Genomic DNA, 15,306 nt, shown 5'->3' with positions numbered 1-15,306 from the left:
TTTTACTAGAATTCACAATTTCTCTCTCTTGTCTTACAGGCCTACTTTTTGGAAGACACTTGGAATAATGAAAACACCAGCATCTTAGATGCTTATCAGTCTGTTTTCTTAATAGCTCTAAGGTCTTACAGGGAATATAAGAACTACACTTATTTCATGAAGGAGCTCCATGACAAGCTAAAGGAAAAGCAACCCTCTTACAATTTATTTTCTTTACAAGAAGAGGTTATATTTACTGCATTAATTGAATATGTCCTCATTAGAAATATAGCTTAAATGAATTTTTTGTCACTCCCATGACTTGATTTGGTTGCCAAATCTGTTCATATCCAATGTTTAACTAACCATTAATAATCTAACTTATCTCCAATCTGATGGTTTTTAGTTGTTTGCACTTCAGCTTCTGAAACCCTTTGTAGCAAGGGTAGACTTGAATTTAGTAGGCACCAAGTTGGAAAAGGCTGAACTAAGAATTTTGTGAAATTAAAGATCATGCTCTGTTGAAATAATCAGAATTTTAAAATGATACAAATTCAATATTCTTTGCAAGTAAAAACACGGTAGCCATTGTTCTTTCCCTACTCTTTAAACTCCCTACAGTTTTAAAACAAGAGCAGCGACTCTATGTTAGAATGACATGGTCTCCAGGCTAATTTATAACCATTCAATCTTAAGAGGGATATGCACCCCTTTCTAGTGGTGGGTTTCAAAAATTTTTAGAACCTATTCTGTAGGTGTGGCCTATTTTGTGGACATAAAATGTGGTGAAACTCATTTAACAACGCTCTTGCTTAGCAATCAAAATTTTGGGCTCAATTGTAATCAAAAGTTCTCTTTCTTTTTTTCCTTTCTTTCTTTCCTTCCTTCCTTTCATTTTCTTCCTTCCTTCCTTCCTTCTTTCCTTGTGTGTCTCCCTTCCTCTTTCTTTCTTCCTTTCTTTCCTTCCTTTTTCTTCCTCTTCCTTTCTTCCTTCTTTTTTTCTTGTCTCTCTCTCCCCACTTTTTCTCTTTCTTTCTTTCTTTCTTTCTTTCTTTCTTTCTTTCTTTTTTTTCCTTCCTTCCTTCCTTCTTGTGTGTCTCTCTCTCCAACTTTCTTTCTTTCTCTTGCCTTTCTCTTTGTCTCATTTTTCTCTCTCTCTTTCTCTCCCTTCCTTCCTTCCTTCCTTCCTTCCTTCCTTCCTTTCTTACTTTCTATTTCTTTCTCTCCCCCCCCCCCACCTCACATATACCTTCCAGTTGGTGAAAATTTTGGTTTGACAAAATTTCTGCCTGGCAAAGAAGTCTCGTTTTCCCTGTCGCCCGCAGCTCTCAGAGGAAGGAGGCAGGGAAGCAAGCCCTGGGCCTCATCTCAGCCTTCTTCCTCAAGAGCTGGCTTCAGGGACAGCCAGCCTCTTCCGCCACTGCACCCTTCACTGGCCTTCCACTCGGAGGCTCTGCTAGTGGGACGCATCCCATTTTGCCGGCGGGAGTAGCACTGTCTGGGTTTGAGGAAAGGCTGCTGGGGCCGGGCTGCCACAGCCAATCCTCTGCTGACCCCCAAAGAAGCAGTGGCATGTAATTGGTTGTACAAGCAAATAATCCACCAATTCTTCTTCTTTAGGGGACAGTGGAGGATCAGTTGTAGCAGTCCAGCCCCGGCTGCCTTCTCCCAAACCCGGACAGTGCTACTTCCGCCTCCCTGGTGTCTGAGCCTCAGCAAGCGAAGCACCACTTCAGCAGCGCTTATCTCCAGCCTGGCTGCAAAGCATGGGGAGCAGAGAGCAGCCACATCCACAGAAGCAGAGACCAGTCACCGCTGCCGCCGCTACCCCACTGTTGCTACTGCTGGTGATAGTAATAGTAGATATGGATGCATCTTCGCCATATGTTCTACCACACCCAGTCTTGTGGGAGGCGAAATGGGAGATGGCCCACCGGCAGAGCCTTCGGGTGGAAGGCGAATGAAGGGCGCAGTAGCCGGAGAGGCTGGCCATCCCCGAAGACAGCTGAGGAAGGAGGCAGAGATGAGGCCCGGGGCTTGCTTCCCTGCCTCCTTCCTCTGAGAGCTGCAGGTGGCAGGTTACTGACTATTGCAGGTGCCCAGGGCAGCCTTGACCCCTGTCTCCCTGCTGCCCCTAGGCCTACGCAACCTCCCTGCCAGCCCACCAACCTGGGGACACTCCCATTGCTGCTGGGTGGCCGCTCCTTTGTGCCCCATTGCTGGCTGCAGTTGGGCTTTTGATGGCCCTGCTTTCTCCTGGTGCCCCTTCCCAGTGGCAGATGCTCCAGGACAGCTCTGCCACCCTGGCCAGGCACTGGGTTAGTCAGCCGCCCATGCACCGCTGCCACGTGACCTTTCCATTTCAATGAGAATTTTTCTAAAGCTTCTTAAATTCTCATTGAAATGGAAAGTTTAAAAGAATATGGTTAATTTCTGTTTATAAATCGGTGGCAGGCCAGGAAAGCATCCCCGAGAGCTAAGTGGGCTGACTGTGGTTTTGGAGGCTGGAAGGGAAGATGTGCCCCCCACCCGCCAGGCGCCTCCAGGCAGGAAGTAGGGAGGCAGGCCAGGAGAGGGACCATTCTGGTACAGGGCCTCCAGAGGCCTCAGTACACAAATGCATGCCAGATTTCTGGCACCGGTCCATGCGCACCAGACTGGAGCAGCTAAAACCCACCTCTGTCCCTTTCCCCCCAAAAGTCCAAACTGTTTCATGTTGTATCTTTTTTCAGTTAAATTCTTATGCTGCGTACCTTCATGACGCTGTTTTGCTTTATGCATCAACTGTAAAAGAAATGTTGGAAGACAAAAAGGATTTCCTTGATGGAAGGGCATTAATCAACACTTTAAAAGGCTATAACAAAACCCTTCTGTATGGTAAGCTTGTGACTTAAGACGTCAGTCATTGTAAGTTGACATGGCCAATAATACAACAAATTTGGCTGTGGTTACCCAAACACAAACTACAAAGACGTGGGATGGTGTCTAAACTAGTCTATGTGGTTAATTTATAGTATTTTATGCAAACCCAGAAAGTAGGCTGAGTAAACTCAATGTAAGCATATCATGAGTAACTGTGTCAAGTGAAGATTACTGTATATCTGAAAATAGATTAATTTCTAAGGGATCTTCATATAAACAAGAATGGGAATATTTTTATAGATATATTGCCCAATTGCGGTATTGAATATCAAATGTGAGCAGAACCAAAGGCAAAATAGGGATAATCTGATCTGGCAAGAGATCTTTTTCTCACTATTCACATGCTGTTTCAATCAGACTGTTTTTAAATGCAGAAATAATAAAGCAATTCATTTTTCTGATTGCTTTACCGATTAATACTATTACTGAAAATCTGCAGATTTTGAAGATTCAGAAGATTGTCCCAGGAAAATAGAGTATATAAGAAATATTTAAGCATCTGTATCTTAAATGTCTGTTATTTAGGCATCACTGGTCCTGTGCACATTGATGAATTGGGTGAAAGAAAAATGGATTATTCTGTGTATGATCTTCAGGAATCTGGAAATTCTACTCACTTCATTCCTGTTCTTAATTTTGATACCTACAGAAGAACATTAAGGTATTTCTGCCTGCATATATTCTATAAGTACAAACTTCAGCCAGAACCAGAGTTCTTTTTATAATTAGAGAAATATTACCCTTGCTTTTCATGGATTGCTTTTTCTATGAGTTCAGAATCTGTTCAAGTCTCTTTCAAACTGAGCTCATGGACATGTCCATGTAGTTTTCTTGGTAATAATAAGAAAGTTGCTTAACATTGTGTTTCTGAGATATTTATTCAACTATCCAGTCCATTCTGCATCATATTATTTTCTGGTATTCTCCAAGCATTAAATGCCTCTCACACAAACTGGTTGGATAGGTAAATTGGACTGAGAGAAACTGACTGGCCTAAATCTACCTAGCTGGCTTTCATGGCTAAGGTGGGACAGTCTCCCACTTTCTAGCCTAGTGCCTTAATCACTAGCGCTCCCTCCTTCCCTCTCTCTGTCTCTGTCTCCTCCTTCTCGTTCTCCTGTCTTCCGTATGTTTAGTAATTACTGGAGCATTTACTGGAAAGTAGTGTCATCAGGATGCTGATGAACCCCATTCCATTTGAATTATGATTCGTACACATGTTCTTAAACATATGAAAAAGAAAAAAATATTGTGACAAAAAAGTTAATATATAAATAAGTTACTTTTTAAAATATGAATTTATTCGCAACAAGTTTAGAATATTAATAGTAAATAATAAAAACAAAGTATTTCTGTAAAAATATAACCAACCTGTAATGTTAACCTTTATCTTCTCTTATTACCTTCAGTCCCACTATAGAAGTTAACTATATTGGTTGGTCAAATGGAGAAATCCCTAAAGACAAACCGGTTTGTGGATTTCACAATGAGCACTGTAAAGTTCAGACTACTAGTGAGTGTGATGTTTACTTGTACCTTATACTATATATATGAATCCTATTCTAGATTTTATTGTAGATCAGACAATTGAATTAAATTCCTATCTTTAAAAAAAAGAAAAATGGCTAATATGAAAAATTAAATTGCATCTGATTGGGGATAGCATCAAATAATGTTGAATTATGGTAATTAGCTGTACTAATTGAGGCTGGTAGGAACCAGAATCCAGTAACATCTGGAAAATGTAGACTAATATGACATATTGATGCTGCAAATCAGTTTCATTCTTCCAAAGTTCTCTAATAATTATTTTAGCTATTCCTAACCAATAGAGAAAGGTATCATCCATAATTCTAATTGCCTTGATAAAGTCTAGATTCTAAAATCTCTGTTTATAACAAGAAAGAATTGTTTGATAGATTTGTTGTCCTGAGATTTCTAAAACATAATTCATAATTTTTGTATCAGATGGTGTGCTTCACTAAAACTGCACTCATTCTCCCTATTCCATAATGACCTGTACTATTTTTTGTCATTAGAAGCTACAGCTCTGATTATTATGATCATTCTCCTGATAATAACCATATTGGGGACTATAGGTGCGACAATATTTATGAAGATCTATAAAGGCAACTTTGAAAAGCAAATCAGTGATTCTGGATGGAGAATTAACTATGAGGATATCAGTTTTCTTAATAATAATAAGGTAAACTATTACATGCCTAAGGTGACCAGACGTCCCGCTTTTTGCAGGACAGTCCCGATTTTTAATAATTTGTCCCGCGTCCTGCAGCGTTTTAAAAAAGTCCCGGTTTTTGGTAAGGTGCGCGGTGTGCACGTGGCAAGAAAACACCGCGCAGCAGTTTGCAACTGCCGCTCAGTGATTTCTACTGTCACAGGCTCCAGAAGCAGGGGAGGTCCTTTGCAGGCGGCTAGAACTCTGGCCGCCCACAAAGGACCTCCACGGACTTGTTTTGATGAGCGCGAGGCGATTGACGGTAGTTTGCACCGGCCGCACCCGCTCAAACTATTGTCAGTCGCCCCATGTTCAGCAAAGCAAGCCTGGGGAGGTCCTTTGTGGGCAGCCAGTCCTAGCCGCTTGCGCCTGGCGCTATGGCTGAAGTGAACCCCCATAGCCCCCGCCGCCACTAGAATAACTGCTGCTGCCGTCTCCTCCTCCTCCTCCAACAGCACCACCACATTTGCTGCCCGATGCTGCGGCTGAGGTGAAGCCGCCAAAGCTCCCGCTGGCGCCCCTGCCCATGGCAGCAGCACCTCCCCCTCCACTCGGAGCACTTGAGCTGGGCCCCGCGTTACCCCTGCCCCCTCCTCCGCCATATTCAACTAAAACTGAAACAGAAATATGAGGTCCATTTTAATTATTCTTATTGATGCCATCCATTCCATTAAATGCTTTGGAAGGAATGTATTTAGAGAAATCAATAGTACTCTTATTTATTTTTTCTAATTCAAAGATATGGGAAAATACCAGAAGTTTCTGATATCATTGGAGGGAAGATTCAATAACATTGTTTTGGGTTTTCCAAATTCAATTTTTATCTTGATAGGATGGAATAGATTTTTTTACTATACTCACAAATATTGTCTAGAAGACTAATTTTTTTAATGATAATGGAAGATTTGTTTTGACATTAGAATCCCTAATATAACATTTTACATTCACTTTGAAAGGAAAAATGTGATCTGCCTCAAGCAAGCACATCAGAACCTGAAGAAACTGAAAATGTTGGGGCTCATTTGTTTATCTCCAGCAGCAATTATTCCTCACTGAAAGACAAACAAGGAAAAGAAGATTTTTTCACTACAGTAGGATTGTATCAGGTATGTATATAGATAGATAGATGTCAGGTATGGGATATATGAATACCCCAACTACAGTAGATGCATTATGAAATAAGAGTGCATCTTTTTTAATTTCATTGTGCTTAATAGTATTTCCATTATTTACAAAGCACAAGCTACCCAGCAGTATAAAATGCAGAATATGGGATAATAGATAGAAATGGGAAGATGACATTTTATTTGATTAGCTTTGTAGAAATTGGAATTAAATGAAGTTCTTACACTAATGTAAATGCAATGTAGAACTGTATAACACCCAAATAAAAAATATTGGTTCATATATTTCTGCAAAGTATTTTAAGTGGCTGTACATAGACAGATTATTTATTTATTTTACTGTATTTCTACCCTGCCCTTCTCACTTAGGCAGTTTATGAAATACAGTAAAGGGAAATGACCTGGAATTTCTTTCAAAACAGTTATACAAGCCTAAGAAAAAATACAGATGTTTTCTTTGAATTGAACTTCCTTCATTTTTATAATTGTACATGTAGTCCTTGATTTACAATCATTTATTTAATGGTCATACAAATCATCAACAAAGTTATGATTTAAAAAGTGACTTAATACTGGTACTCGCACTTACAACCGATGTAGTGTCTCTGTGATAAAATGATCAGAATTTGAATCATTGGAAATGAGCATTCATTTATATGATTGTGTCATCCCAGGGTCACCTGATCACTATTTGGGACCTTCCCAGGAACAGTGGCGTAGCGTGGGGGGTGCAGGGGGGGCCGGCCGCACCGGGCGCAACATCTGGGGGGGGGCGTGCTCGCACTCGCAGCTCTCTGCCCCTGCCTGGCTCACTCACTCTCTCTCACTGCAGTGCTGGCTGTGCGAATCCGATCCGAGCCGCTGGGTCGCCGCCCACTGTGGTGAGACTCGAGTGCTAAAATCCACGGGTTAGGGGGCGCAAATTACTTGCCTTGCCCCGGGTGCTGACAACCCACGCTACGCCACTGCCCAGGAAGCTTCTGGCAAGTAAAGTCAATGGACAAAGCCAGATTTGCTTAAGAAGCATATGACTTGTTTAACTATGGCAAAAAACCTTGTAAAGTTGGGCATGACTCACTTAATAACTGCATCACTTAGCAACAGTTCTTGTCCCAATTGTACTTGCAAATCAAGAACTCCCTAGATATACAAAACATCTTTTCTGAATGACTGTCTTAGTCCTGCTGATTTGTCCCAGGACACATTTCATTCCATAAAACATTTTACATCTAATAGACCTGTAAAATATATTTTTGAAAATTTAAGAACTTTCAAAAAGTTTAAATTAGTTTTGCTCCATCACTGCATTTTAATATTTTTTCTAGGGTTCTCCTGCAGTTTCCAAGTACCTGCATATAGGCAGTCCTCAATTTACAACCACAATTTGGCCCAGGATTTTGGTCATAAGTTGGGACCAAAGCCCAGCACTACATGATCTAACTCAATTTTACAACCATTTTTACCATGGTCTTAAAGCTGTTGTTAAGTGAGCCATGTGATTACTAAGAGAAACTGGTCGTTAAATGCATCCAGAAAATCCAATGGGTGTTTTTTGTTGTTTTCAACTTAAGAATTTTATGACTGTGGTCACTGCAATTGGTCCTAAATAAAACCAATTGCCAAGTTCTTGAAATGTAGTAATGGGACCATGGCCAAGGGGCAGCACAATATTTTATGATAGCAAGAAGTACTTTACAGGCATCCTTTCAAAGACTTTCATAACTTTAAACAGTCGTTAAGCAAGTATTACCTGTAGTAAATGCTGTCTTCAATTTCTATTAATTCTTTAGGTATGTTTAGCTTCTCTTTAATTCTTATAAATGTGACTTTCTCTTGAGAAGATGATCATATTTTACAATAATTACTAAGCAATAATTTTGCTACTCATTTTTACTATGCTTTTATATAAAAATATTACATTTTCTACTCACTTCTGATTACAAATTTTATATTTGGACAAAATATAGTAGTTTTTTTTAAACACAGTTCTCTGAAGTTACTGGAGAGATCATTTTTCTATGGAACATATTTTTTATAAAACCTAGACTCATTACATTGTGTAAAACACAGTTAAGTTCAAGTTATTGCACACTAACATTTAAAACAACAGCAAATTAACACTTACAACAGTAAAAGTTTTTATTGCATTGAGATGTCACTTGAGAAGCTCATGGTCCAGTGGTTCTGAAATATTAAAGCATACTTTTGCTGGATTTAGAATATTTTGATAATAATAATTGTGGAGTAATTAAATTTGGGGTACTACACGTAGTGCTCAAAATATGACCCTAACTGAGCTTACCCATTATGGTGAGATATCACAGCTGTCATTAGGTGAAATATGTCATCTAACTACCTCCAACCCTCCTCTCCCAATGAAATGTAAAACAAATGTATGGGCTGTTAAGTGGAATGCCTCCTTGGTTGAGGAGGCCTTTGGAGGCCTAGCACGGGCTAAGGCCCATCTGCCCTGACTCTCCCAAGACTGCCCATGATCTACTTCCCTGCCTTGGCTCCTTACAGGCCTTTTTCTACTACCATCAGGCCTTAGGCCTGATTCCCACCCTACCTGGCAAAACACTCTTCTCACTATTTATCCTTACCCCTCGAAGCTCCAAGGCCTTCCAGAGTTCTGGGACAACTTCTTTCTTTGCATGGTTGAATGGCACACTGCCAGAAAAATGGTGGCTGCCGTTGGGTCATTGTTGTATGGCCCAGAGACAAATGGCTTAATTTTGCTGCTTTAATAGCTTCTGCACAGTACTGCAGAAGCTTTCACAAGCACTGTTGATACCACGGCAGCAAAATGCAGCAGTTTGTCCACAGCCATTTGTGGGTGGAGACAAAATGGCAGCCGCATTTGGATCACTGCAGCGTGTTCCAGGTACACATGACCTGTCCTCCTTCCATAAAAGGTCCGGAGAGCTTCAGAAGATAAACATGATGGGTGTGTGAGGAAGAGGCTCAAGTGCTGTAGGCTTCTTGTTGGGTGGAGGAGAAAGGCCGAAGGCCACTGCAGGACCCTGAGGGGATTTGTAAGGACAAATTACCGCAGGCCTACTGCCATCATAATTTTGAAATAGAGTCATAAGTAGCTTGGGGGGAGGGTGCGGAGTTCATCGTAATTTGAAGCAATAATTTTCATTTTAAATCAATTTAAGTGAGAGCAATCTCAAACAAAGATACTGTACATCAAATACGTAACCAGAATGCATTTTAAAATTAAATATCTAGGCAAGTTTTTTGGAGGGGGATTTTTTTATTATTGATTGATTGATTATGGTGCCCATTCCCATAGACTCTAGGCAACTAACAATATAAACAGATAAAATACTTTGCCAAACCCCATACACATATAAACATAAAAAGAAAATTAAAACCCACCAATGAATACAATTCACGGCCCTGACTTTCTAAGTAGAGAAGACATTTCTCTAGTGCAGTGTTTCTCAAACTTGGCGACTTTAAGTCCTGTGGACTTCAACTCCCAGAATCCCCCAGCCAGCATAGCTGGCTGGGGAATTCTGGGAGTTGAAGTCCACAGGACTTAAAGTCGCCAAGTTTGAGAAACACTGCTCTAGTGCAAGATGAAACAGAAAGTTATTCACGATTATCCTGATGACTAGGAGGGATGAAATTAATTAATTTTTTACTAGGTGATAGCTATCAGAAACACCTACCTCTAAGGATCCATAACGTGAGATCTTGGAGAGATAGAACCTAGAGAGGATTGTCAGAGTTTTGAAGTAGACCAGGTCATGTTTACATGGCAGCTGATTTGTGCTGATTTATTGTTGTAATATAAAATAATGAAATCATAGTAGCCTGTCACAATTAATCTTTTTTTCTCCTTTTCCATAAAAGATTTGTTTCTTATTTTCCCTTAATTCATCCAACATACCTTTATCAAGGTTGACTCTGAATTCCTCTACAGGAATTGGCACTATTTTATCTAGCTGGATGGGCAGAAGTATACAGGAAAAGGTGGCCCCCTCAGCAAGTCTGGAATTATGTAGGATCTTCAGGGTAATCACCAATACCTTAAATCACATACAGAAGGCAATTGACAAAAGTTGCAGGGTGGCCTAAGCATATTAAGATAACCAATTCTGCACTCAGCACCATTTGTGGTTTCTGAATGTTCTTCGAGCACAGATCCGCATAGAGTGCATTGCAGTAAATCCAACCACGAGGTGACTAAGGCAAGAGATTGAGCAGGGGCTCCTGACCAGGAAAGCTTGATGTATCTAGAAATCTAGATAATAGTAATTGTGCAAAAGCTGCTAAATAAAACCCCTTTCATACTTAAAGATATAATGTCCCTAAAATTCTTGGACCCTCAATACCAAATCATTTTGTGTTGTAGGGATGAAGTCAACCTTTCTTCCCAATCCAAATCATAAAAGCCACCAGGCATTGTGTGAGTACTTCAGTAACGTCACCTGTTCAGCCTGGGAGTGATATGTCTAGCTGAGCATTATCAGCGTACAGTATTGTTTGGGCCAACATAGGATTCTCCTAGTAACTTCATATAGATGTTGAAAAGAAATGGATAGAGGAGACATTTATTATTCACTCCAATAAGTAGGAACTTCTACTTGCCCATCTGGAAGTGATGTTTCAGTTCCAAGGCAGTTGACAACTATTCCAAGATGGTTTCTATGTTAAATCAAACAAAATCTAACCTTTTGTTTGACCATTTTTGTTTCAGGGTATTCTTGTTGCTGTCAAGTTCATTGATAACCAAACAGATGCCTTGGTTTGGAAACCATCAGTTCTTCAAGAGATTCAAATGGTATGTCTATTTGATCAGCTTTTTAAAATCCTCAGTTGAAAATCTGTGTCTTCTTTAAATCTTCAGTTTCTACAGTTGAATTTCAAACTTGAACCTAGGTTAATAACCTGAGTTAGTAATATCCAACTTGCTACTACAATTAAGTATTAGTACCTAGGTTACTACTCTATTATTTAATTTTGATATTTACTCCTAATACCTGAATAGTTTAATGAAGTCACACAAAATCAAATATTTACCTTGATTTATTAGAGGTGGCAAGCACTTTTGTGATAGAAGATTATTTGAAAGAAAGAATGGCAACATTACATGACTTCATTAGTAGCTTGTCTACATTGCTATCTTCTCTTACTCAAATGATCAATTCTAGTTTCCTTCAGCTCAACACCCTTTGGGAATAGAGCATTCTGCTAGCAAGATTTCCTCTAGTAACTTCTTCTATTGCTGAGCCTAGCTATCCACAGTTACAATGATTTCTTTAATTTTAAAATCTTCATATCCCACTTATTTTCTTCTCTGGTGGAAAAAAACACAATTAAAATACACATTTTCTCCATTACAATGGATAAAAAATATTTTACAATATCAAGGACAATTTTGGTAAAACATTGATATGACCACTGATAAATTGGTTTATCAAGAGGTGTATTACTTGGTAAGTGTTCTTGATAACCAATGCTGTAAATCTGATCCTTCAAAAAACACAATCCCATTCAGAACCAGAGCCAAATGTCTTATCAAGATTGATTGACTTCCTGTAGAGTTTGATATCGATATAGGCTGGGTTCTGTGCAGAAGAAATTAAGAATTGATAAGCATTAATTACATTTTATTTATTTCAGATGAGAGAATTGAGACATGAAAATCTGGTAATCTTCTATGGGATATGTCCAGAAGTTCCAAATATCTGCATTGTAATGCATTATTGTAAGAAGGGAAGTCTAAAAGTAAGCATTATGCAAAAGAATGGCTAAGGATTAGTTATACAGTACTGTTAAAAATAGTTCTATTTTATATATTCTATATTATGAAATAGTTACCCTTTGACTAACATCAGGTCTATAACTCTCCATATATACCATTGTGGCCTTTTTGTATGACATATGTAATTGGATCAAAGTGAGGTGATAGATGTCAGTTGTGTCATACGAACAGAAATGAGATTAAAATAAAATTAAACCTCTTGTCTGGCTGCCAGAATAAGGAGAAAGTTGTATGGTACCCCGAAAATAGGATTGCCCTAAATAGTCAGTCTTTAAACACTCAGTCATTTTCCCAGTTTTACTCTTTGGCTTATCTGTAAGCTATATAATAAAAGAAAGATGTAGAAAAGCCATTTTTCTGAAAAGTCATTTCTTAGTAGCTGATGATCATATTTTTTCCTGGAAAAGCAATTGTTATATATTCAGCTTTATTGCCCAAACATAATCAGTGTGTAACCATGTCACTTCTAGATGAACTAATAATAATGTGTGCTTTACCAATAATCATCATCTTTTATTCATTAAACATGAAACTCAGTCAACTGAACATTCAAAATTATTATTATTATTATTATTATCATCATCATCATCATCATCATCATCATCATCATCATCATCAAAGTATTAGTTGGGACAGAAGATTAAGCAAGATTCAGAATCTTATTCTATGCAGTATTATAGAACAAGAATTTGAATCTTGCTTAATCTTCTTTCCCAACTAATACTTAGATAATAATACTATACAGGTAACGCATGCAGTCGAAATAGCTCATCCAGAAGGGACATGGTTACACACTGACCATGTTTGTGAAATAAAGCTGAATATGTAGCCACATAAATTCTTCTCAGGTATGAGCTTGTGGTTTGGAAGAAGAAATTAAGCTTCAAACTAATTGGCAGACTTACAATACTACAACAGATCCAAATGCACTGGACTGATTTTTTATTTTAATGGTAGATCTGGAAAGTACCAAGGATTAGAAACACTAATAGTACTTGTGTTCTGTTACTGGGAAATTATCAGTTATAATTCTTTCAAAAAAGCAGTTCAAAAAAGTTACCGTTGGTCTGCCCATTTGGATCTGGTTTAGAACAGCAAGAAATGAAACAGTAAATCAGAAATGAAATTGAAGCAAAGAAGTGTGATGTAATTTCATCAACTGAAATTAAAAAATGAAATCCAATCAAAAATGAAACAAAGCAATCACTGGTATTTGTTGTGATAAAATTTCGGAACATAAATTGATACATAAATATAAAATTTTATATCTTTGGAAACAGGGATGATGTGGAGGCTTCTGATTTAAACTGTGTCTCACTTGTGACCTTTTATCAGCATTGATTTTCCAAGCTACAATAATTGCAACTCAGCCAGGAGAAAGTATTTCAAAAAGATCTTCAACAATACAGTTTTTCAAGCCACATATTACAATACTGGCATTTGATGAACAAGAATAGAAATCAAAAACCAAACCCCTAGACTCTGTATATTAGGAATAAACAAAAAAAATCTTGACTCCTGCAAGGTGCTTGCAAGATTTTTTGTTAGGTATCACATCAGAGAGCTTTCTCTGTGGCCTGCTAGAGGGTCTTATCATTAGAATTTCTTCAAGGAAAATATTATAATAAGCTCAACCAGAATAGAACTGCCATTGCTGAGTAGGACAAATTGAGGTATTTCCTGTATAGATAACTAGGAGTAGATTCATATTCTTCTCTTGGTCTCAGTCCAGTGCTCTGAGCCCTTAAAGGAGATTATAAGATTATTTTCTGTTGCCATCGTGAGACATCAGAAATTGATGGAAATGCCCTAAGGTGAGCAACAGCAAAGTTGCAACAAAAAGCTATAACTTTAGACTGTGCTCTTAGTTTTCAAATGTATTGTAAACATTTTGAAATTCTCGTAAGTAAACTACATTATAATGAACTGACATAAATAAATTGGGTAGAGCATGCTTAAAAATATTGAGCTAATATAGAAACACATGGAATAGATTAAGGATAAATTGTATTAATAAGAAATCCATCTCTCTCCCCCACCCCAAAAAATCCATAATATTCCTGTGCTGATTCTTTTTCTAGGATGTTTTGTTACATTCTGCTATTGAACTAGATTGGATTTTCAAAATCTCTTTTGCCTATGACATAGTCAATGTGAGTATGGCGTAGAAAAATCATTTTATACTACAAAAATCAGCAGTTTGAAAACTGCTTATTAATAAAGCAACTGAATAAAATGAGAGAATACATTATCTCTGTTCTTGTCATGGTTGTGTGGCAGCTCTTTAAGTAGTATTATTCTCTCTCTTTGTTAGGGTGTATGTGTGCACATGTGTAGAAGTAGAAATGGCTGTGTGTCTTAATTGTATATTTACTTTAGATCCTAATTCTAACAACAAAGAAAATAAAGGGAAAAGGTTATTCTACTTGGGCTAACTATTATTGGGTTGAGTTATATTTTTAATAAATGAGATTGTAATTCTTGGTCTGAATTTGGATATTTAATATATAAACCTGGGATATGCTAGAGACCATATTTCTAAACCAGTATCTGTATAATTATTTCTAATTTTGATATCAAAGAAAGGTTAGGCTGGCAGTACTGGAAAAACAATGCTCTAGAATGAAAAGCTATAATAGACTATATTATGATTAAAGTCAATCAAAAATTGAAATCTTGCTGTTGCTGTTCATGGTAAATATTATATATTGCTAATTTCTTTTGTTTAAGATGATCTACTTATTGCTGTAAGAATCATGCAGCTATCGGTAGATTATTTTCCCTATCATACTAATATCTTTGTATTTCTGCATTCTTCTCTCACACAAACTTACACTCTGTGTGTTTATTTTCAGGGTATGTTCTTCATCCACAACAGCCCTCTGAAATCTCATGGAAATTTAAAGCCTACAAACTGTCTGGTAGACAGTCGCATGCAAATCAAGCTGTGTGATTTTGGTTTATGGGAACTTAAATCCAAAAGAAAATCCACAATAATAGAGGAAGAGCCAAACTATGCTGGTAAGAGCCCTATATAATTAGGAGTCCAAAGAACTATGCTGGTAAGAGCCCTATATAATTAGGAGTCCAAAGAACATCAACCATCTAAGCACTTAGTTTGTAACATCTCAGTATTTAAATATTTTGGGAAGAAAAAATATTGAGATTATCATGTGCAGTAACCAGATATCTACCATGTCTGTTGCATAATCCACCATTCTGTTGTCTATGGTATAGATAGGCAGGCAGGCAGGCAGGTAGGCAGG

General features: G+C 38.1%; 1 protein-coding gene across 1 annotated transcript in view; it reads left to right on the top strand.

Moving 5' to 3' along the window:
* LOC309392635 (guanylate cyclase 2G-like) overlaps positions 1-15,306 on the top strand; it is a gene marked incomplete at both ends in the record, with an annotated part of 40,289 nt that overhangs the window by 13,634 nt on the left and 11,349 nt on the right. The window contains 10 exons of the mRNA XM_081954065.1: positions 40-225; positions 2,712-2,856; positions 3,427-3,562; positions 4,311-4,414; positions 5,001-5,107; positions 6,094-6,243; positions 10,973-11,056; positions 11,899-12,003; positions 14,122-14,193; positions 14,896-15,061. Of these exons, the coding sequence (XP_081810191.1) occupies positions 40-225; positions 2,712-2,856; positions 3,427-3,562; positions 4,311-4,414; positions 5,001-5,107; positions 6,094-6,243; positions 10,973-11,056; positions 11,899-12,003; positions 14,122-14,193; positions 14,896-15,061 (1,255 nt within the window). The remainder of the gene's footprint in view (positions 1-39; positions 226-2,711; positions 2,857-3,426; positions 3,563-4,310; positions 4,415-5,000; positions 5,108-6,093; positions 6,244-10,972; positions 11,057-11,898; positions 12,004-14,121; positions 14,194-14,895; positions 15,062-15,306) is intronic.

Source organism: Natrix helvetica (genome assembly GCF_964273705.1).
Source record: "Natrix helvetica genome assembly, chromosome: 5".
Classification (NCBI taxonomy): domain Eukaryota; kingdom Metazoa; phylum Chordata; class Lepidosauria; order Squamata; family Natricidae; genus Natrix; species Natrix helvetica.
Note: the sequence above shows the minus strand (reverse complement) of the source record. Positions and strands in the feature narration are given on the sequence as shown.